The 24,558-nt window shown below is 37.1% G+C and overlaps 1 protein-coding gene across 1 annotated transcript in view; it reads left to right on the top strand.

The window, feature by feature from the left end:
- DPY19L1 (dpy-19 like C-mannosyltransferase 1) overlaps positions 1-24,558 on the top strand; it is a 100,882-nt gene that overhangs the window by 14,279 nt on the left and 62,045 nt on the right. The window contains exons 2-7 of the mRNA XM_043872079.1: positions 3,182-3,206; positions 3,834-3,921; positions 6,404-6,541; positions 9,272-9,392; positions 10,089-10,182; positions 24,223-24,280. Coding sequence (XP_043728014.1) covers positions 3,182-3,206; positions 3,834-3,921; positions 6,404-6,541; positions 9,272-9,392; positions 10,089-10,182; positions 24,223-24,280 — 524 coding nt within the window. The remainder of the gene's footprint in view (positions 1-3,181; positions 3,207-3,833; positions 3,922-6,403; positions 6,542-9,271; positions 9,393-10,088; positions 10,183-24,222; positions 24,281-24,558) is intronic.

Below are 24,558 nucleotides of genomic sequence, written 5' to 3' on the forward strand. Positions count from 1 at the left end.
TGAAGAAGCAGCTCAAATCTTGTAAGGCTGAAAATTGATGTAACGTGACATATAATCTGGTACGAAATTTCTTTAATCAGAAAATGGAAGGAGTGGCCAGTTTAGTTTCAGAGTGTTGGTAATTTGTGTGCTTCCAGCAAAACTTAAGAGCCTTACAGAATTCTCAGCCAAAGGATTGCAGTCCTTTGAGTTAGATTACAAAGCAAACCTTCACTCTTTGAACACCATTTTTCTTATAGAATAGTTTTGGATTTTTGAAAATTTTTTTTTATGTTCTGATTTTTAGAATGACAAAAATAATATATGTGTTAAACTGGAAAAATTGGTTATCAATTTTGTGACACCGCCAAAAGACTATACACAGGATTAATAATCACCAGAATATATTTAGAGAAAATCATAATCTTTTCTGTAGGCAAGAAGGCATGAAAAGCTCTTTGGGGATGCTTTAAGAAGTTTTTGTCATTTTATGTCTTTATGCTTAAATTATGTGCTCACAAGGCAGTATCTGCTTTACTTACTGGGGTTTTCATTTTCAGATGACATATACATAGAAGTTATCTCAATTGAATAAATTAAAGCATAATTCTATACTTTTATATAAAAATAGCTTCTATAAAATACGCTGCGCTTATCAACAGATGAATTGTAGCTTTTTTTTTTCTTTTTTGAATAATAAAAGAATGATGAAAGGGGAATAAGATACTTTAGGGTAAGGAGGCCTTTGTTGCAGCCCCTCTTGTCCTCCACAAGAGGCCACACAGTACAGGGGTCTTAGGTCAGAATTCCTGCTTCCACCTTCCCTTTCTCTGTTTATCTGCTTTGTTTCTTGGGCTAGTTTCTAAAGTTCCCTGAGAATCAACTTATTATCTATATCTGTGCTGTATGCTGAGTCGCTCAGTCCTGCTGACTCTCTGCAACCCCTTGGACTGTGACCCCATGGACTGTAGCCCTCCTCTATCCGTGGGGTTTCCCAGCAAGCATACTGGAGTGGGTTGCCATTTCCTCCTCCAGGGGATCTTCCCCATCAAACCTGCACCTCATGAGTCTCCTGCATTGGCAGGTGGATTCTTTACCACTGAGTCACCTGAAGCCCTTATTATTTGTATACCCGGGAAGCATTGGTACTTAACACATAAGATGCTTGTGAGGACTTATGCTAGTTCAAGTAAAGCGCTTAAAAATGCCTGGCAGGTAATAAGAATTCAGATGTTAGCTGCTTTATTACTACTACTGCTACTAATTAGCTATTGTTATTGTTAAATTGAAATGAAAAGAGGAATTTAAAACATTGGGCAGATTATGAATCAACCTTGGAAACTGAAAGAGGGTCATTCAGATGCTGAGAAATCCACGAATTGCCTAGTGCTGCAAGGATTGAATTAAAGGAAGGCACCAAAAGGACTTTGTGTCTTCTTCCTTCTGAGGAATTATAGTATTCTGAGGGAGCTGAGAGCTGATGATCTTGAAAAATCATATGTATTACTGCAGAATTGTGAAGGTCAGAGGCTAATTTAAAGGCATAATGTAAAATGTGTTTCTGTTAAAGTCACCAGAATACTGTTTGCCCTCTTTTACCAGAATTACTTAGTATTATTCTAGAAGTTCATCATTATTGTCAGATGGGAAGAATAAACTAATAGTAAAATTATTAAACAGGAACAAAATTATCTCTTTAAAATATTACTTAAAATGGAGAATTAGAGATGATAAGCAAAAAAAAAAAAACACTAAAAGAATCAATTGTATAGCAAAGGAAATACATTACAAATAAATACACTTCAAAAATAAATACATTAACAATATCCAGTGAAGTATAATGAAAACAAAATTTCAGGTTTATTAGCAGGGGAAAAAGTGTTAAAACTCCCAGGAAAGACTTAATAAGAAATATGAGTTAAATTTATATTATTAGTTCTACTGATAGGAGTTTTGTCAGGGGCAATTGAAAAGAGAGTTGGAATAATTGAATCATATGTTTATGGATAATAACATATATGTGCTGTAAACATGTAGATTCTTCCCATATTTATTTATGAATGAAATAAAAGTTACAATCTCTAAGGGATTACCAAAGTGTAAGTGTAACAGTTCTTCAGTGTGATAAAGGTGGTATTTACATTCTATGACAGAAGAATAATCTATTCAGGACATAATAGTTAGGTCATTAGGAAAATAAAGCTCAAATTTTATTATGGTGGTATGACGTCTTTAAAGGAAGTGGATAGTAGATTGCTCAACAAGAAATCAAAGTTTCAAAAGATCAAAGAACGCTTGACAAACAAATGTCAAATGACAAACCTAGTTAAATATTTGTAGTTTCAATGATCTAGAAAGAGTAACTCTTTGTCTTTTGTAACCATTAGTATCTTCTAGGTAAAATGAACTTTAAAATTTTTAGATAGAAATACCTCTATAAAAGTAAGACAATAAGATCTGAGCTGCTTGTCTTTCATTTCTTTTTTTTTTTTTTTTTTCTTTCATTTCTAAGAGTATTTCATAGTTGGTTTCCTTGTAGTTACTTAATCAGAAACCTACAGTAAGATGAATCTTGTGATATAAGAATACTTCCGGATTCTTTTTAATGTGTTCTTTGTACTTGAACAGAAGGCAAACTATTGATTCTTGTATGAGACTGGTTTTATTACCAGTTTTTCTATTTTCCTATTTTCTTTCTTCACCTCTTTTTCTTCCTGTTTTATTTTAAATTTGTTTAAAAACATTAAAACTTATTATAAAAATTCAGATATTGCAGCATGTATCGAAGTGATAGTTGCTTTTTTCTATCCTTCTCCAGTCCTGTTCCCTGAAGTTGCTATATCTTTATTCTTTTGCCTCTCACCATTGGTTCTATTCTTCTCTTGCAGTTGAGTTTGTGGAACTTTCCATCTGAAGATTTCTTGTATGGTTGTTGGCAAATAATATTAATAGCTCCTCATTTATTTTGTTGAGTGAATGAAAATTATAGCTATATGCTTAATTCTTTTATAATTTACTCCATTGGTATTTTAAGCAGAGCTCTGGGACTTTTTTTGAAGAGTCCGTGTTCTTTATCCACTCCCTAAGAGTTCAGGGTTTACAGTTCCCAGACTTTATCATGTTTATCTTTGTAATGCTTTTCTGTAAGGTGAAAACACTTTTAATGCTAAAATAATGGTTTACGTTTCTTTTTTTTTTGCAGCTGCCTTTGCAGCAGTGTTGCACTGGTAAGAACGTTTTTCTCCTTGGTATATTTTAGGCAGATGTTTACAGCCTATTGTCCTATTTCTCAGATATATATATATGAATAATTCCAGTATAAGGATGAATATATATTATATGCAGCAAACTAGTATGAAAATGTAGTTTAATTGATAAATCAGAGTCAGAATAATGCAATTTCTAATAAAAAAGAGATCTATTATTAATGAGGTTATATTTGAAACTCTGCTTAACATTAATATAGTGTTCATATTGAGAAGATTAAGTTTTTTAATCTGGATAGAAAGAAATATGAATTTCATAAATCAGACATTTCTGAAATAGTAACCCAATGACATTTATAGTTTAATCTACAATTTTATTGTATTTGGCTTATAATATCATTATTCTGGTTCATTCTAATTTTAAAATCTAATTTGAATGTGTTTTCCTATAGAGAGAAATTTTAGTGGAAGTATAAGATATATTGAATGGAAGAGCAAATATGGATACTGTTGTGTTTGAGTTTTATCACAAAATTAAGTGCAAATATGTAGAGTATTAATATTTTATTTTTGCTTTTAGAGTTTCTTTTAAAATTATACTTAGTACCAGTTTCAACACTGTTGCTTTGTTACGGTTTTGTTTTACAGGAGTCATATAACACACCTCTTTGAAAATGATCGTCATTTTTCTCACCTCTCAACATTGGAAAGAGAGATGGCTTTTCGCACTGAAATGGTTAGTTTTCATGTAGTATTTTGTTGTAGTAGTTTAACAATCTAAATATTTTAAGCTTCTTATGGAAATTTTCAAAGATATTTTAAAGTAGAAAGAGTAGACCCAACTCCCCCTACCCATTCCTCTAGCTTCAACAACTGAGGACACACAGCCATTTTTCTGTCATCTACATTTTCATATACCCATCTCTTTTTAAAGGAAACCTCAGATACCATATCATTTCATCTGTAAATATTTTTCATGTATGTCTCAAAAGAAAGGACTTTTTTCTTAACTGCAGTATCATTGTCACACTTGAAAATACTGAAGAATAGTTACTTAATATCATCAAATATCAATCAGTGTTTAAATGACCTGGAGGAATGGGCATTTACTAACCATATAACTCCATAAAGAAGAACTTTTGGTGTTCTTTCTGAGCTACACTTTATACAGGAAAGACGGGAAAATGCTTGATGCTTTCCTTCTGTTACAACTTTTCAGAAAAGTAAGTTGCTTCTCTAGCATCTTTTAATGGTGAAAAGCAGAGTTCTGTCTTTGGGTGTACCTTTACTACCTGATAGATTTTAACAGATTTCTTAAACTTACCTGTCTTTCACTGGTGAGAGCCCTTACAGTTGGCTCTGTGATTCCTTGATATGGGTGGGATTCCCAGATGGCTCAGTGGTAAAGAATCTGCCTGCCAGTGCAGGAGATGTAAGAAACTTGGGTTTGATCCCTGTCCCTTTACTCTAGGGAAGATCCCCTAGAGTATGAAATGGCAACCTGCTCCAGTATTCTTGCCTGGAAAATTTGATGGACAGAGGCGCCTGGTGGGCTATATAGTCCACGGGGTTGCAAAGAGTTGGAAATGATTGCGCGTGTGTGCATACACACACACACACACACACACACACACATGTACACACATTCACTCTCCTTTATATGACCTCACTAGTATTCTGTAGCTTCCTTACTTTCTGGTACTGCAAGACATTTCCTTTCCAGACCTGTAATCATCCAGTATTCTAAGGAGCCCTAATTCCTTCCAGTAGCAAATGGTATTTAGAGGCCACAATTTTGGTGATAGAGGTGCTCATTGCTAGTATTTTATACTGGATTGGCCATTGTGTCTAGGCCTTTTTAGTAGATAGAATTAGGAAACAATTTTTTAAAAAGAAAAAATAAATAATTTATATTTCTAAATTCAAATTTAGGATTAATTACTTTTTTGATACTAAATTTGTATCTCTTCTGTCAGCCTGAGAATCTTGGTTTCATATTACCTATATTTGAGGAATAAAAGTATCAAGTATATTGTTAAAAATGATTACTAGAAATAATTTAAAACTTGTTTGTGGTTTTAGTTTTGACTTTAATGTATATTCAACTAGGAGTGTACAGTAAAATTACTGTATCTTAAATTTGTTTGAAGTCCTTTCCCAATTTAATAAATAATTCTTATATATATTTTTGGATATTTAGGAATATAAAATTTTTTGTTTTTAAATTTTAGTTATATAAGATATTTACATGCTTCCAAAATCAAACCTATAAACAAGGTAGGTTGTAGTTTCCTGGCGGGTTGTCATAATAAAGTACTTGTACCTTAAAGAAGCAAAGTTTATTTTCTCACAGTTCTGGAGGCCAGAAGTCTAAAACCTAGGTGATGGCAGGAACATGTTCTCTCTGAGACTTCATCCTGGTTCTCATGGTTCTGGCAATCCTTGACTTGCATTGTAGGTACCATGACTCCAATCTCTGCCTCTGTCTTCATGAAGCATTTTCCCCTATATCTCTGTTTAAATTTCCCTCTTATTATAAAGATACCAGTTATATTTCATTTGGAGTCAGCCCTTCACATCATGTGGCCAAAGTATTGGAGCTTCAGTTTCAGCATTAGTCTTTCCAATGAGTATTCAGGATTGATTTCCTTTAGGATTGACTGGTTTGATCTCCCTGCTGTCCAAGAGACTCTCAAGAGCACAATTCAGAAACATCAGTTCTTTGGTGCTCTGCCTTCTTTGTGGTCCAACTCTCACATCCATCTGTAACTACTGGTAAAACATTTTTTTCCTCAAAATGGGAGTACTACCACTGTCCCTCTCTCCTGTCTTCACAGCCCTGGTTCTGTAGGGCTGTTACCTTACGCTGAGCTGAGAAGAGCCCTTTCTAACACTGAAAGAAGCCTTTTCTAACTCCTCAATTAGTAAGGGTTATAGGGGTTTCCTAAATGAGCATGTGACTGTTATATGACTTTTTAAAGGTTAAAGCTATTTTTGAAGCTGTTTTAAGATCAGTTGTTCAATTAAGACAAGGTTATGCTAAAATATGTAAGTTTTTTGCAACCTGAGCATTTATTAGTGATCAGAAACCTGAGAAATTGTAGCTGTTATGTGTGTGATTGCTTTGTTTTGCAAAAACAGTACATTTAAGGTTTATTTTAAGCTAATTCGAGGCATAGTAATTATGTACTTTTTATTATAACATGTGCTTGTTTCAGGGACTGTATTATTCCTACTTTAAGACTATTGTGGAAGCACCCTCATTTTTGAATGGAGTATGGATGATTATGAATGATAAACTGACTGAATATCCCCTTGTTATTAATACATTAAAAAGGTTCAATCTTTACCCTGAGGTAAGATACTTTTTCAATTATAATTTTTTTACTTTATAAAGTATTACTTATATTAAATGGTGATTCTAAATCTAAGATCTAATTCAATATATTAAATTTTATCTTTTTTAAAAAAGTAAATGGGTATCTTTTCTTACAAAGGAATATGAAAAAAATCATTATTAATTTTTGGAGTCTTTAATGATTTTATGGAAATGAGTATTATGATTGCATGGTTTAGAAAATGTGAAAACTAGATTTGATATGTTTATAGGTATTACATTACCTTTACATGTCATTTGCCGAATACTGTTTCTTCCTTATCTGAGATTCTTCATTTAATTGGATGCGTTTTTCCCCTGGAGGGAGTGGAAGAAGGGAGCTGAGATAGGAAGGCAGTGCTATCAGTAACCATTTAATGCATCCCTAGGCATTCTCCAGGACCTACCTGGGATGTGACTTCCTCAGTGTCGTCCTTCTTGAGGTTCTGTTAAGCACGCTTCCCCTTGGCGCCCCCTTCATAGCATGCTGATGCTGCTATGTTGCCTGATGCAGCAGGGCCATGGCTGCCTTGGTGCTGTGAGATCTCAAGCTTGGGCTCAGTATCAGCACTAATCAGGGCTCTTGGTCATTTCCCATTGAGTAAAAGGAGTCTAATTTCCAGATGAACTGAGTTAGCTTGCTTAATTATGGAGGAGATAGAGACCAATAAATAGCCACCAAAGTGCTTCTTGAGTACTTTCTATGCATGTCTGCATTTACTTTTCCAGCAATGGGATCACACAACACTTTTTTTTTATAAGTGCTTTTTGTCTTTTAAGAATATTTAAAACCATCTTCCTAAATCATCTTTTTTCAACAGCATCATTTTTTATGGCTGTAATGCAATCTGCCATTGTTTATTTAGTTCATCCTTTATGAAAATTTTGGTTGTTTTCAACTTTTAAAATATCCTAAGCTGCAATAAACATTCTTGAAGCAAAATCTTTACACATATCCATATGTTTTTTTAAACTCTAAATTTGTGGATGGGGATACACATATATGTGTTTTTTTTAAACTATACATTTGTGGATGTGGAACTATTTAGTTCAACAGAATATAGGCTTTAATGATTTTGGTACATGTTGCCAAAATGCTTTCTAGATAGGATTTATTAATGAAAATTACCACGGGCAGTGTTTTTGAAAATGCTTGTTTCTCTGCATCCTTGCTAATTTAATGGCTAAAAAAATTAAGATCACATGATGTGTTTCGTTCATTGCTATATATTTGTGTATGTACATGTATATTTTCAGTGCTTTGTATTAAATGCATTTTCACTTTTGAAAATAATTGCTTATTCATGCCCTTTGTCTATATTTTTATTGACGTTTTTAAGAGCTCATTATATGTAGGAGGTTAATACTATACTACATGGATATGACATTTTCTCCAGCTTTTTGTGCTTTAGCTTGGTACAGTATGATGTGAATGTATTTTTTCTCTTCAGAGCTATCATGTCTATGAATCTTTTAGATTTATGTTTTTTATTCATTCATATATGTTAAAAAACTTCATTCTTAATTGTTATGTTTTTGAGATTTACATTTTTAATTTTTCTTGAATACTCAGTTTTGGGACAAGAATCTAACCTTTTATTTTTGCAAAATGATTTTCTGTGTAACCTAACACTTGAGTGAGTGGTCCATTTTCTGTCTGCTTCTTCTGTTATTTCCAAAATTATTGTACACATACGCTTTCAACTACTTTTGGACTTTCTGTTCAGTGTTACCTTAGGTTGAGGTCCTGGGAAATAGGCTTTAAGAAGGAGATCTGTACCTGAAGTATATAGGGGAACTCCCTTGGGGGCAATACCTGAAGGGGGATGAAGGAATTAGGAGGAGGCAGGCAGAGGACTTGAGCTGTGATACAGTCACAGCAGAGGCCTCAGCCAATCTCTGGGGAAGCTCTGGAACTGGGATGACCCTACAGAGTTGTCCTACCTGAAGCAAGGACCTCTGGCCTTTATATTCCCCCACTGTTGACTAGTTATGGCTGCAGTTACCCTTGGGGAGGGTGACCTTTAGTGAATTTACCCTCTACTGCAGAGGGTAGCTCCCAGAGAGAGACCAGCTGAGGGCTGTCAGCCACCAGCCCTCCCAGCTGCTCAGGGAATGAGTGCCTCAGCCCTGAAGAGAGACCTGTGGCACTCCACTGCCTCTGCCTTGGTTACTTTGATCTGTCTGACTATTCTTGTGCCAGCGTCACACTATTTTAATTATATAAGTAGCAATTTTATTATCTGTTAGGACGTTTTCTTCAGTTATCTCCGTGTTGTCATTTTTCCATATAGCACATCTCAGTAGACACTTGAGGTTTTGCTTAGCTTTGTTTTATGTTTATGAATTAATTTGAGGAAGAATTCACATCTTGAAAAATTAAATCTGTTCAGGAAGATAGAATATCTTTCTGTTTGTTCAACTCTTTTTTTATGTCCCTTAGTTGAATTTTATAGCTTTTGAAGATTACAGATTTGTATATCTTTTGTTATATTTTATTCTTAGCCATGGGTGAACAGGTGAAGACTGACCAGTGAAGAATCTACATAGGGGACTGTGAAGCTCCTTTTACTAGATTTAAAGAGACCCAGATGGGGATGGTACAGGAAGGGAAAATTTGTCAATTATCAAAATATCTCAAAAATATTCTAGTAAGGAAACTGTTGAGGATACTTTTTTCTTATAATGTCTCCTTCTCTTTTTCAATTAGGTAATCTTAGCCAGCTGGTACAGGATTTATACCAAAATAATGGATTTGATTGGTATTCAAACCAAGATATGTTGGACGGTTACCAGAGGAGAAGGACTCAGCTCGATTGAAAGCTGTGAAGGCGAGTTTCTGTGATACTGTCCTGTTGTCTGTTGCAGTATAATAAATTTACGGCAAACTTAGTGGTGTAAACAACGATTTTATGATGTTTATGGTTTCTGCTAGTAGGGAATTTGGGCAGGGTATAGCATGGTTGGTTTGTTTCTGCGATGTCAGAGAACTCTGCTAGACTCAAGTGGCTGGGAACACTGGAATTAACTTGGAGCTACTTCACTTACATTCTGGCTGCTTGACTGGGGTACCTGCAAGGCTGAGCCCAGCTGAGCCTCACTGGAACACCTACAAGTGCCCTTTTCATGCATCTTCTGCTTTTGTATAGCATAGTATCTCAGGGTAGTTAGGCTTCTCATGTGGTAGCTCAGGGCTCCAAGTTGGATACTGCATGTCCTTTTCCATATGGCTTCTGCCATGGTCTGCTGAAGCAGTCACAAGCCCAGCCAGACTTAAAAGCAGGGGCACAGACCCCAGACCTCTACAGGAGGAGTATCCATGCATTTGCAGCCCTGTTTTATAACCACTACAGCTATTTCTCTGGTCTTACCTATGTTCTACACTAGTGTCATGTGTTCATATGGGAACCAAGGCAACCATTTAATGTATCTGGCAACCATTTTCAAAATAGTCACATATTAATGTGAATTGTCAGACACATAAAGTAATCTATAGTTAAAGTTTTTTTTTTTTTAAATTTTTAAAGGATTGGGAGATCCTGCTTGCTTTTATGTTGCTGTAATTTTTATTTTAAATGGACTAATGATGGCATTGTTCTTCATATATGGCACATATTTAAGGTAAGACTATTCATTTTTACTATGTATGGTTTATACTGTATACTAGAATAGTAAGAACAGTGAGATAATGATTGACTTATAGTTCAGTTTTATGACAGTGTCATTTCTAATATATCTATTAGTAGATACAAAATTATTTCCCATTTGAATGATTTCACCATTGGCATAGCCAGCTACATTTAAAATAATTTTAAAGGCTTAAGTAGAGCAGGGTGGGGATATTTGATAAATATTAAATATTCGTGGGCTTTTGTACATAAGCAGTGTATATTGGTTACATAAAATATTGGGAACATAAGGGAAAGGACCATTTATTGTCAAATGGTGTTAGTGACTATTCTGCTAATGTTAAATAGAAATATAGTCTATACAGATATTTAATAACTGACTTTATTTACTTCATAGTTGAGCAACATTTCTAAAACTAAAAGATTAGCATATTTTCTGAGTTTTGTGTTTCTATTTCTCCTTTTTTTGACCATTCCTACTACTACTTGTTTGAATTATTTTAGCTTCAGAGTATCTTTAGAATTTCCTTTTTTCACTTCTTCCTGATTCTTTGAGGTCCAGGAGTATAGCGTATGTATGTAATTTTCAATTTGGGTTAACGCATGTGAATCTGCTATTATCCTGTTGTCTTCTTTGCTTTGGAAGTGTGGCATTTTCAGTTTAGTACCTCAAAGATCTCTTGCATCCTGCCTCAGTGTCTGAGTATATACCAGTTGCTTGATAAATATTTGTCAAATGAGGAAGCTATTAGATATATTTGCATAAAGATATAAGATACTTTGATGCTAATATTTCTGACTTTGCTCTAAGTAAGTTCTTTGAATTATGTAATTAGGGGAGACCAAAATGAAAATTCGTGATTAAAAGATGATGTGAAGAATTTTGTTTTTGAAACAAGATACACAGAACTAATTTAACAGAATTATCTGGTAAGCAGGAGAGGAAGCTGACGTTTGAAGGAAAGCAAAGCCAGGGTGCTTTGTCTCATGAGAAGCCAAAGTTAGATGAGTTTGGGGGGATCTATTCATTTTGCTGAGTAGTACCCAGCTGTCTTTATTGCATTTGGGAAATCAGAGTTTAAGAGAAGTTAATACATGGAACATGACATTCTTACAAAATTGCTAACCTATAGTTCTGCTGTTTTTTTAATTGAAAGAAGAATTTCTAAACATTAAAAGTAAGCATGCAGTATCATTTTCTTATAATGCTTACTATAACAATTATTTCAGAGGTTGAAGACACAATATCTGCTGCAGTGAATATGAGACTCTGGTTTTGGTTGAGGGATTTTTGGTGCTTTGGGCCCTGGCCAGAAATTTTTTAGTCTGCAGAGAGCAGTATTCTCCCTCCATGTTCATTTGTTCAGTCTGCACCTGAAGTGCATACTAAGTGGTCTCTTTCTGAGACTGCACGTTTGGGTTCTGAGAGCATGGTGGTGGGGTGAGGTTGGAGATGGCAGCAGGGTGGGCATGTGTCAGTCAGAGATAGACAACAAGGATAAAGTGCTTTCAGTTCTGGAGGCAGGAGAAATTTGTTCTGTGTGGAGCAGTCGATCTAGCTCTGTCTTGGAGGATCAGAGCATTTTGGATAGGTGGAGGAGAAAAGAACCCTGGGGAGAAGCAAAGGTGGACATTTTGGGATAGGGAGTGGGTAGAAAGCAGATCAGGTTTCGTGGGATACAAATGACTGAGGAGGCATTGTGGAAGATCAGATTGGAGCAAAGAGTTGGGCTGGTTGATGAATGACCTTAATGCCAGACTGGTTGGAAACCTCTTCCAAAGCAAGTGCAGGAAATCAGCAATGTGACCAATAGAGGGACAAGATTCAAAGCTGAGCTATGAACTCATGTGATCTTTGACACCCACCTCACCCCAAAGTCAACCAGTGACCAATTCAATAGTCTGTCAAACTGGAGGGCGTTACCTCGTAGGGGATTTTAAGATCAGTTTAGTGAGTTAGGACCAGCAATTCCTACTTGGGTCAAAAAAGAATACAAATATAAATAATAATGCATACCATACTTTATAAAATAAGTGTCATTTAGAGAAACTTCTGTTTGTTACTTATTGTATATATGTATATACATGTATGTGTGCTGAGTTGTGGTGTAAAGTCTTATTTCTTACTGTAGTTTTAGGCTAAAAAAAAAAAAAAAAAATCTGTAGACCACTCACGGCTTGGGGGGTAGCAGGAGGGAGTGACTTTACCTTAAGAGGATTTGGGTCTTTCCAAATAGCTGTCTCTGGTTCTTCTCCCAGCTCTGAGTTCTGGGTCCTGCTTCAGCCGCACCCATTTTACTGCTCTGAGCCCAGCTGGCCCGTTTGGTGTGGTCTGACTCTTGTACTTGGTGGCCTACCCTCTGGAGCTGTGCTTGGGTAGAGACCACACTAGTGTCACGTATTTTCATTTCCCTGCATAATCTCTTTAGTCCTGTCCAAACACATCCTAAAATCTAGAAGCCTCAGCCATCCCCAACTGAGCATTGTGGAGTCACTTTTATTCTCTTGACAGTTATACTGCACCCTGGGGGCCCAGGTGTGTAAATTATATTCTAGTAGGGAGCCTTGGTTTATATTATGGTGAATCAAGTCTCCTATCACTTTTTCTGTGATTGTTTTTTCATTGCATTTTTAAATGTTCTTGACATGAATATTTTTTAGAAGTCTCAAATTACTAGGTAGTTCTTAATGTTTCCTTCCTTGATTGTTAGGTTTGTCACCCTTCTAATTTTATAAAGTGGGATAAAGCTGCAGACTTGTTAACAAGTGGGTTAAGAATAAAGAGGAGGATATCTTCAATTGAATTTAGAATCTTTTTATAAAAACTATGTTTCTATTGAGAAATGAAAGTTGAAATTTCTTGAGCAGATTAGAAATTTATAGGCAAATTGAGTATGATGTTTTTAAATCCAGAAGTATATTTGTTTTAAAGTAATACATATATAAGTTTTCTGAAGTCAAGTAAGCCAGTTCATTTCACCAGAAATGGAAGTGGAAGGGGAAACAGAAAACATATACAAGCGGTGAAATGGGGCTGGGCTGCCAAGCTCTGACTTGAGATGAAGTAAGATGTTTTTGCAAACATGACCTATTCATAACATACCTTTTTGTCTGGAATTCTCAGTATTTTAGTATTTCTTCAAAATACCTATTGTTAATTATTTTCTACAAGCTGTGTTGTTAAGTCATAGTTACAGTTATGTATTTCATAAGATAATCTGATATTTCTCAGCTGCAGACTAACAGTTTCTGGGTGCCAGTTTCTCAAGATCCCACATGTCTCTGTTCCGCAGGGAGGTTGAAACATGTGAGAGTAGTTAGCAGGCAATTAGGAAAGTCCTCATTGCTTCTTGGGGAAGCTCATTCATTCCTGAGAGATGGAATTCTCTTATTGATAAATGCCAAAAGCTTTTCTTGTTGGACCTGAAGGGTGGATGTCATGCAAGTATATTATTATAATATTAATCCTTTTCTTCTTTGTTGTTTGATTTTAGTATTATTCTGGAAATTGAGATTGTTAAGTAAGAATAGTTTGGATGGTATATATAACTATTTATTCACCCTGAAGTTATGGTGTGCTGGTAAATGTTTAATAGGCAGCTCTCTGGAAAAAAATACATATTAAATAAAATTTATTATAAATTTTATTGATATAAAAGATGTATACAAATAATAGAGTTTCTAAACAGGATTTCTTTTTTCTTTTTTCTAAATAGCTCACCAGAGATACTCTCACTAGTTAAATGAAAGAGGGATGTGCTCCTGGGATACAGAGATCTTGTGGAATTAGGGAACAGGAAACCAACTATTTGGGCTTAATAAAAACTGAAGCTGGGAATTCGAAAGGCCTTTTACCCAAGGAGGCCTAGCCTGTCCATATCATCTCACTCTCCTTTTCACTCCTACTGGGTTGTCTTCTGTCTCTGTTACTTCTCTGATAGAGGTGTCTGTCTGGCTGTGTGTGTGTGCTCCAGAAGTACATCTATTTCACAAGCTTGTTGGCTTTAATCATTTTGCTTTCCTTTGAAGTTTAGAGGAATTCAAAACAAACCTTGAATTATTTCTATCAGTGGAAAACTAATATAGGACAGAATTAGCCCTGAAAGAGGGATGTCCCTTAGAAGATGTGTTTTTGTTTTAGGGCTCATCCCCCTATTGGTTTTATTGAGTTCATCCCTACTTGTATAAAGTAGTTATTCTTTATTTGTCACTATCCTTAGGTCTGTCTTTTTCTTGATTCCTTCCCTTCTGCCAAGGAATGTCTCTTCATTTTCCTCTCAGAGGACAAAATGGAAACAAGATTTTTTGATTGAACTACTGCTTGGGTGTCCTTGTCACCCCCAGTCTAATCTTTAAAGCTCCTATTCCTTCCTCTACTGCAATCTGGCCTCACCATGGTGAGAATGTGGTCCCATCCACCTGTATCACCAGCCCCTTCTATGGAGATTATCTGGCAGCCAGGCCAAGCTATTCTTTTGTCTGGTTTTAGTCTAAGGATGGTACAATAATGATATGAAGCCATTCAGGGTTTTCACAGAGAAGTGCTGTGCCCAGCACTTTTGTGCTTAATTTTTTCTTTACTCTCTACTGATTATGATTATGGCTGCCACCATCTTTAGAGTTTCTGTAGAGAGGTATAGAAACTGTAGCTGAAGGATGGATAAAAATCCTTTCCCCATAATTCATAAGACAAGAAATGGAATCATTACAGCACCTAATTTTGAGTATGATTTTTAGATCATGTTATAGAATCTTTGAGCCCTTTTCCATTCAGTGTTCTGCAGGGTGCCCAGAAAATACCTCTTTTTGGTTTTGAGGCTCTTTCAGCATTTGGCTTTCTATTCTAGATTAAGCATCATCTGAGCAGATCTGTAGAAAACAGTGCTGCTGCTGCTCCTAAGTCGCTTCAGTCGTGTCCGACTCTGTGCGACCCCATAGATAGCAGCACACAGGGCTCCCCCGTCCCTGGGATTCTCCAGGCAAGAACACTGGAGTGGGTTGCCATTTCCTTCTCCAATGCATGAAAGTGAAAAGTGAAAGTGAAGTCTTTAGTCGTGTCCGACTCTTTGCGACCCCATGGACTGCAACCCACCAGGCTCCTCCGTCCATGGGATTTTCCAGGCGAGAGTCCTGGAGTGGGGGGCCATTGCCTCCTCTGAGAAAACAGTGAGCAGTGAGTAAAGCTGATTCTGAGGCCACCTGTGCTGCCAGTTACCTCTCCAGACCCTGCTGTCTCCCTGGGCTTTTGTTTGTTGTTCTCCATGGAAAATACTTTTACTGAACTTTACTTTTAGGGCTTTATAAGAAACAGCTATATGAAACCCCTTATTTTATGTTTCATGCATCTCTGTGATTATCTACTATAGTACCCACTATCCTCTCTTAAAAAAGTAATAAGATGTAGTATTTTATTTCCTTTGGTGATGAGTAAGAATGTCTGTTTTCATGTTACCTGGGAAATTTTTATGATTGTTTTACTTTTAGTTCTTTGTCCAGTGAAAATCAGCAAGTTCCCAAATAAGTTTATTGAGCTATTTTTTTTATTCTATTCTATAGCTGGGTATGAGACTTATTAGTGTGATTTTTAAAGTTAATTGTCGTTATTTTCTGTGTTGGCTTTTGTGATGAAAGGAAGCACCAGTCCCTTGCCCTGTCTGTCCCCATCGCCCATCCATTTCTTTGTCCAGAGGAATCACTTTCAGGCAGTAGTCCATATTTATGTTGTTATGACCATATAAATATCGCACGCTGCTTAGTTACGTGCTCTGCTCTGTGCTTGGCCCACTGAGTGGTGTCTGACTCTCTGTGACCCTGTGGAGCGCAGCCCGCCAGGCTCTTCTGTCCATGGAATTTTCCAGGCAAGAATACTGGAGTGGGATGCCATTTCCTCCTCCAGGGGATCTTCCCAACCCAGGGATCAAACCTGCCTCTCTTATGTCTCTTACATTGGCAGGCAGATTCTTTACTGCTGTCCCTCCTGGGAAGCCCTGAGTCTGGTAGGTTAAATAATTGTTTACGTGGAAATATTTTTTTTCTTGTAATTAAGAGTCATCTGTTACTTTGTTTTCCTTCACTTTTTGTATACCGATTAATTATAAACCACAAGTAAACTGTAAAACAATTTATATGTTGCCAAATATATAAAATTTACCATTTCAGTTCTCCCACTCCTAAACCTTGGGGCCTCTCTCCTGGACCCCTGGGTCTTTTGGTTCCACACTATACTGGTCATTAGTTTCACTGGTTTTAGAAAAGTTCATTTGGGTTTTTCCTAAAAAACCCGAATAAACTTTTTGGCCAACTCAGTACTTTAGTTTTCTTCAGACTTTATTCCACCATCTTCTAAGATTCACTATGGCTTTTCAAAAGTTAGGTGCTGTTCTGACATCAGTTCCTTTTGTACCTGGTTCATTTTTTCTCTCTGGCAGCTTTTGGATTCTTTTTTCCATGTCTTAAATAAAGGTCATGATGTAGTAGATTTTGTTTCATTCTTTATATCAGATACTCTAAATTCTAAAGGCTTTTTTCCTCTGCACATGTGCATTCTTCTGGGGGAAACTTTCTATATTATTTCTTTGATGACTTTCTCTTCTCCATTGTCTCTTTTCCTCAAAATCCTATTGTTTGGATAGGGGACTCTTGGATTGAAATAAAATTTTCTGTTTTTTTCTCCCCTCCCTTATTTTACCTTTTATGTTTTACTGTACTTTCTATGAAATTTCCAGCTCTTCTAAAGAGTTCTGAGCTTGAAGTTTTATTTTGTTTTTTTTTCCATTGCCTCTCACCTGCAGATCCTCCTTCAATTTGTATTGTGAGAAAAGCCTGGCCATTCTTTTGTAGATCATAGCTAATCATCAGAAAATGCCTTTTCTTTCACATGAGGAACCAACCAGTCACAGAGTGCAAAGAAAATCCTCTTCTGGTTTTCTGTTCTTCTGTTATCTTCTTTGGCCATTGGAGATTCATAGTGGCTTCCTTGATACTAGAATTTTTTTTTGAACTACTTTATTTATTTCTAAATAGGTTCCAGACACCTTGAGGACCTGGAATATTAGTCTGTAGTCAGACCTCCCTTTTAATTTTGCTTAATGCCCTCCTTTCTTCCCTGGTAGCTTGACTGGTAAAGAATTCGCCTGCAATGTGGGAGACCTGGACTCAATCCCTGGGTTGGGAAGATCCCCCAGAGAAGGGAACGGCTACCCACTCCAGTATCCTGGCCTGGAGAATTACATGAACTGTATAGTCCATGGGATCACAAAGAGTTGGACACAACTGAGCGACTTTCACTTTTACTTTCTGTCCTGAAGTGAATAGTCATAGTTAATATAACCAATTTTCGTACATGTCCTTCTGATGACCCAACCCAAGTCACAGTAGTTTTTTTTCTTTTTAGGCTCTGTGGCAGAACTAAGTTTTTATATCAAGATTTTACTCCTCCCTAGCCCTTCACCTGTTTTAAGGAAAAGTTGAATTTCTTATCTTTTATGCCAATTTTGCTTTGTTTTACTTGACAGTTTTTGTTCTTCATTAATAAATCAGCATTTACTGTTTACACAGGCTGAATTTTTGGTTAAAAATGTGTCTTAAATAGACTGTGAATTGTATCAGCTCAAACTTTTCCAGTTCCATATTTTTTTGTGTTTGTTTTTTTGAATGTTCTGTTAGCTTGGTGGGCTAGCACATCTTTAATCATTTGGTATAACAGTTGTATATGAATATTTAAAAGATAAGTATTTCTCTTCAGCATGCATAAATTGATGAAAGTTATTAGTTGAAAATATTGGTGTCTTTTCTACAAAATCTGCCTCCTCTTGTGTCATTATCTCAGCAAATGACACTAACCACACTGTTTGTTGCCCAAGTCTGAGCCTGAGAAGATATCCATAACTATCCCCTTTTGTTACCTCTGACATCCAAGTAGTCACAAAATCCCATTGGTTTCTTTCCTCAGAATCTCTCTGGCATCCCTGTACTTCTTTCTTTTCCCCCCAGCATTCTGTCTCCCTGGGACAGTCTGACATTCTCTTTCTCTCTCTCTCTGGGATCCCCAGCATCACTCTTACTAGGATACCATGGTATTTTCTCTTAGGCATCTCGCTTCCTAGAATCTCTTCTTCTACCATCAGTCCTGTTCCCCACCAGGCTATTTTACTCACTGAGTCACTGTGATTTCATTTGAGGGACTATAACAAGTACAGTGCAACTGGAGCACAGGTTTTGGGGTAGAAGGAAGAATAGTGAAAGGGATCTGGAGGTATATGCACAACCAGATCCCACACAGCATCCTAGACATGTTTAGGTGTTTGAATTTCCTCCGGAGAATAATGGAATGCCAGTGAAGGATTGAGTGGATAGTTAGTGTCATTGTATTCATTTATTTGTAACGATGGCATAATGTGGAGAATGTACTGTAGGAGGAGTGAGCATGGATGCACAGCCTGATGAAGCTGTGCATGAAGGTGTTGCAGCTGCCCATGGGGAAGGGGGTGGTGGCCCGAGCTAGTTTAGTGGGGGTGGGATGGAGAGAAGCGGACGGTCTCCGAGATATTTGGGAGGCATAGTCCATGAGGATTTGTGATTGACAGGTTTTAAAAGTTTTGTTTTATAATTTTAGGACAGCACAGGTTTGCACATTGGTATAATATTCTCCAGTGGTGCTCGGCCGAGGGTTAAGAAACTCGGTGTGCCTTTGAGGTAGGAGAAAGCTGTGAATAACGGGAATGAGCTAGACTGTTGGGAGGTGACAGCTCTGAGGAGAGCATGTGAGAGAAATGAGCTCTGATGAGCAGCGTTTAATGAAGATAACAATAGAGGAGGCTGCTGGCCTCACCTCTGGGCCTGGAGCCATGTAGGAGCCTGACAGAGTGCCTTTCCCAGCAGAGTGAGGTTTCAAGGCAGGAGGGGAAGGAAGCCTCTGGGTAGAGGCTGAGCTGATGGGGAGGAAGTTGTGCATCATGGAGTGGAGGTCCCAGTACCAGTGACAGGAAATGTATGTTTAACCACAAGGTTCCCCAAAATGAATGCCAGCAGTGTTCTGATTGAAGACTTTTCATGTTTTCACTTACTCTAAAGATACCTTTTGAATCTCTGCTTAGGAGAGGCTCGGTATTTGGCACTGCAACAGTTGCAGTGATGTATCAAGAAGTTCACAATCTTGTAAATAAAACTCTTTTTCTTGGTCCTAGCAGACAAAGAGTTAAATTAAAGGCATTGATTATTTGTTTATAACAGACTGGCAGGACCAAGCTGAGAACTTTTCTCAGCCCTCCTGATTCTCATTCTTTTTCTCACCTTTTATTTTCTCTTTTCTTAATGTTCAAAATATCCCTGCCCCTGAGAGAGGGCTTCCCTGGTGGCTCAGTGGTAGAGAACCCGCCTGCCAAACAGTAGTCGCGGGTTCCATCCCTGGATCAGGAAGATCCCCTGGAGGAGGAAATGGCAACCCACTCCTGTATTCTTGCCTGGAGAATTCCATGGACAGAATTCCATGGCGGGCTACAGTCCGTGGGGCTGCAGAGAGGCATGCACGACTTAGTGACTAAACAATAAAAAAGTTCAAGGGAGGATGCTCAGCTCTCAGTCAGGTTGGCGGGTTAGCAGGTGCTGAGGCTTGCCTCTCAAACTCCAGACTTGAAATCCTCTTGATTGATTTGTTTCTAGATTACTCTTTCATATTCTCTTTCTTAAGCATTTATACAAGTGTAATTTAATATCAGGCTTCCCTGGTGGCGTAGCGGTAAAGAATATGCCTGCAATGCAAGAGATGGGGGTTTGATCTCTGGGTCGGGAAGATCCCCTGGAGAAGGAAATGGGAACCCACTCCAGTAGTCTGGCTTGGGAAGCCGCATGGACAGAGGAACCTGGCAGGCTGCAGTCTGTAGGGTCGGAAAAGAGTTAGACACCACTTAATGACTAAACAACAATGATTACTTTTGTTTCTTTATTTTGAACTTTGCATGTTTCATAATTCTTTGGTATATAGAGGTAAAAACCACAGTGATTAACTGAGCCTACCAAAATGTGATGACTGGTTTAAATCCACTTTACAGAAAGATTTGGGAAAGAAGAAAATTATAAGATTATTAAACATTAGAATTGATAAATATTTTTAAGATTTTTTATGTTCTTATCCTTTTATTTTATATCTAAGGAAATTAAGGTCCAGAGGATTAATTGGGATGTATGAATAACTGTGGTAAATGTTTACCAAGCTTAGAATGCTTTAAAATTTGCACAATAGGAGCTTTCATATTTTCTGACAGTTGGTGGTAATATTGTAGAAGAAACTTTTTTTTTCTTAACCACTAGGGAATGCTGAAATAGCAACTAATCAACTGTAATGGAAAAAAAAATTAATTTTAAATATAGTGATTGCTACATTTTTTCTGTTTAGCAAAATAAAAATGACCTATGTGATAGTCTTTAAGCATCAGAGGGTAGGAAGTTAAACACTGGGAACACTGTTTTGGATTTATTGCAAGTCATATCATTTCCTAATGATTGGAACTTAGAACATTCCTTGTAGATAAGCAAAGTTTATTCTCTGGTCTTGTCTATGCAGAGCCACAATATACCAGAAAATCTGCCTTTCTGCCTGGTTAAGCAAAGCTGTCTGTAATCATAAAAGATGCTGCACTATAATCTTATTATAGGAGAACGTTGTAAAATTTTGAGGTGGGGAAGACCTTCACAGACAAGCCAGGAAATGCAGAAGGAAAAAAGAAAAAAATATTGACCTTTTACTATAAAATTAGCTACATAAAGTTAAATTTTTTATTGTAGAGTAAACCATAAGTTATACCAGAAGGTTTTGTCACATATATGACAGTAAAAAATGTATATCCCTGTATTAAAAAGCAGAGACATTACTTTGCCAACAAAGGTCCGTCTAGTCAAGGCTATGGTTTTTCCAGTGGTCATGTATGGATGTGAGAGTTGGACTGTGAAGAAAGCTGAGTGCTGAAATTTTTTCAGAAAGCTGAAAAATTGATGCTTTTGAACTGTGGTGTTGGAGCTCTTGAGAGTCCCTTGGACTGCAAGGAGATCCAACCAGTCCATCCCAAAGGAGATCAGTCCTGGGTGTTCATTGGAAGGACTGATGCTGAAGCTGAAACTCCAATACTTTGGCCACCTCATGTGAAGGAAAAGTTGACTTGTTGGAAAAGACCCTGATGCTGGGAGGGATTGAGGGCAGGAGGAGAAGGAGACGACAGAGGATGAAATGGCTGGATGGCATCACCGACTCGATGGACATGGGTTTGAGTAAACTCCGGGAGTTTGTGATGGACAGGGAGGCCTGGCATGCTACGATTCACAGGGTCGCAAAGAGTCGGACACGAGCGACTGAACTGAACTGAACTGAATCTTTAAATAAATAATCTAAAACAGAAAATCCAATAGAAAAACAGATAAGAATGCGAACAGAACAATTCACAGAAGAGTAAATGAAAGCAAAATGAAACAACCCACTGACATAATGCTTTCTACAAATAGGCAGGAAGAACAAATCAAAATAACAGTGAGAAAAAATCTCCACCCTTCCTATGGGCAAAATGTAAAAGGGTCGGGGCACATTGGGTTCTGTGTTATATCGAAATCAACCCCTCATACACTGGTGAGGGTGTGGACTGGAGTGGCTTTTTTGGAACGTCTGCATTCTTTGACTTGACAGTCTCACAGGTCTATCTGATAGAAGTAAAAACACTATTTTTTACATGTGCAGAGATGTTATTTTATCATTTAAAAATTATAACAAGGAACTGAAAAACATCTGTATGACCAATAACAGGGAAAGGGTGGAACAAATTGCAAAGTGTTTGTACTGTGCAATATATGACATCTGTTGAAAAGAATGCTTTGGGTTAAATGTATGGATTAGGAATAACAGATGAGGAAAGGGACATTTTGGAGGGATGTTAATAGTATAATAACACTAAAACATGTTTTTGTATGGTTATAGAGAAGGATTTGGAAGGATGGACACAGAACAAATGTTGTTACTGATTGTCTTTGGTGAATAGGATTGGAGGAGGGTTGCTGGCAGGAAACCATTTTTTAAAAATATATAGATCTATGGCTTTTTGTCTTGTTAGAATATGTTCAAATTGTTCAAACATATTTGTTTCTTTAATACCCAGTATTTAAACATCTAATTATTTAAATCCACAACTCGTTCTTTTTCTTCAAAAGTTTATTTTCAGTGGTGCGTCATTGCCACACGCAGGCTTTCTCTAGTTGCAGTGAGCAGGGATCTAGGGTGGGCAGGCTTCAGTAGTTGCGGGGCGTGGGCTCAGTTGCCCTGTGGCATGTGGAATCTTCCTAGGTTAGGGATCAAACCCGTGTCCCCTGCATTGGCAGGCAGATTCTTAACCACTGGACCACCAGCGAAGTCCCCATAATGCATTCTTAAGCTTCCTAAAGTCTCATCACTTGCAGTGAGCCTGGAGTTTGCCTGTTTACTGGTCTTTTGAAGTAGCCATGTTATGCCTTTTGAGGAGAGAACCCAAACTTCCAACCCCTGTCCTGTACCTTTTCTAGCTCCTTTATCTGCCTTTCTTATTTCTTTAATCCATCACTCCACTACTGTCTGGCCAGCATGCTGTTTCTTTGCCCCTTTATATTTCATTTGTGCTGGTCCACGTTAATAACCAGTGGAGAAAGATCACATAGCATTACTGTTAGTGTCTCTGTGACAATTTGTGATCTTGAACTTCTATTGATCCCTTAAAGAGGGCTCTACAGCCCTTCTGTTTTCCCTCTTTACCTCTCTCCTGAGTGCAAGTGGTATTCAGACACCTCCTGCTCACGTTCCTCAGACCATTAGCACTGCTCCCTGTTCTCTTGAACAGCAAGTGGCTCTGTGCCCTAACTCTGGGGAAAATAGCAACTCTGTAAACTCCTTGCCACTAAACATGCAGACTCCACTTCCCTCTTGAGCCAAGGCTGACTGTCCCTATGTGCTGGGGATCCCAGCCCTACCTGTTTCCTTCTGGGGATGTTGGGGAGGGTATATGTTCTTGGTACATGAATTATCCTTGCCATCTCACACATCGCCTCTGTGTTTCCTCATTTGTACACCCTGAAGAATAAACATAATGGCCTAGAATACCTGTGTCTGATTCTTTGTTGCTTTTCTGTGATATACACGTATTTCTGGATGGATAGAAAGAAGGAAGGATATCTGGGTAAAATTACAAGAAAGCAACATGAGCTAAAGAGAACTCAAAGACCTCAAGAGTAGAGATGAAAGAAATGATGAAACAAAGTTGAAAACAGCCTTCCTTTCCCTTGCGCAGATGCTTTTGGTCAAGGTCAGAGGAGAATGGGGACGTATTTCATCTTTACCTGAGCAAATGAAGCTTTAACTGTTAGGACTGTCAAGCTATACCATTGTGGTTTCTTAGCTAGCGGTATAAGCCAGATTCTCATATTTTGATGTTTGTGTTATGTTTTCCAATTTTTTGAAAACGAATGATAAAACTTAATCTGTAAACTAGTGTTTCCTAAGCATGTATAAAGGTAGCTTGGAGATGGGGTTTGGGAAGTACTGAATTAGTTAAATCTTTAACATGCTAACACACTTTGTGAATTTCCAAGGATAGGAGGCAGTGTGGTGATTTCCAGCTTTCTGACCATAAAGCACTTTTCTGTACTAGCTTCCATCCTTTCTCCTGAATGTATATTATATGCAAAGAAAAATAGTTGGTACTAAAAAAGTTTAAAAAATGAAAAAAGATCAGGTTGCATGGTGCACAGTAACATGATGAATAAGAATTTTTTTATTCCTTGTCATTTTCTGTTTTTCTGTATATTTTGAGGATGGAAAATGATTTTTTAAAAAACAAAACTTTTTTTTTTAAACTAATGATACATTAGAGGAAATAAGCTGTTTTGTAAACAATAGAGTTCTAGTGTGGCTAAACTAAAACTTTCTATAGTACTAGCAGATTATCATGCTATGTTATTTCAGGGTTTTATTAGGATTGACCTGGTTTCTGTTACTGGAGTTACATTTTCTTATATTCTTTTCCAGCGGCAGCCGTTTAGGAGGCTTGGTTACAGTGTTGTGCTTCTTTTTCAATCATGGAGAGGTAGGTAGTAAACAAATATTTTCAAACTGTTTAGTGGTTTTTACTTCTAGAAATACGATTTTCATTTAAGTATTTTTTAAAATTTTGAGACATTTTGCTAATACAAAATTTTACCAATATATAATATAGAAACATATAGGCATTTAAGTTTCTTTAATTTCTTTAAATTTAATCTATAGTAGCAGTCTTTAAATGTTTAATCTTATTTTGATTCAAATTTTAAACACTAGCATTTATCTTAAATTTTATAACCATTGTATCTTTTGCTACATCTCTTA

Source organism: Cervus elaphus, chromosome 18 (assembly GCF_910594005.1).
Source record: "Cervus elaphus chromosome 18, mCerEla1.1, whole genome shotgun sequence".
In the NCBI taxonomy this organism is placed as follows: domain Eukaryota; kingdom Metazoa; phylum Chordata; class Mammalia; order Artiodactyla; family Cervidae; genus Cervus; species Cervus elaphus.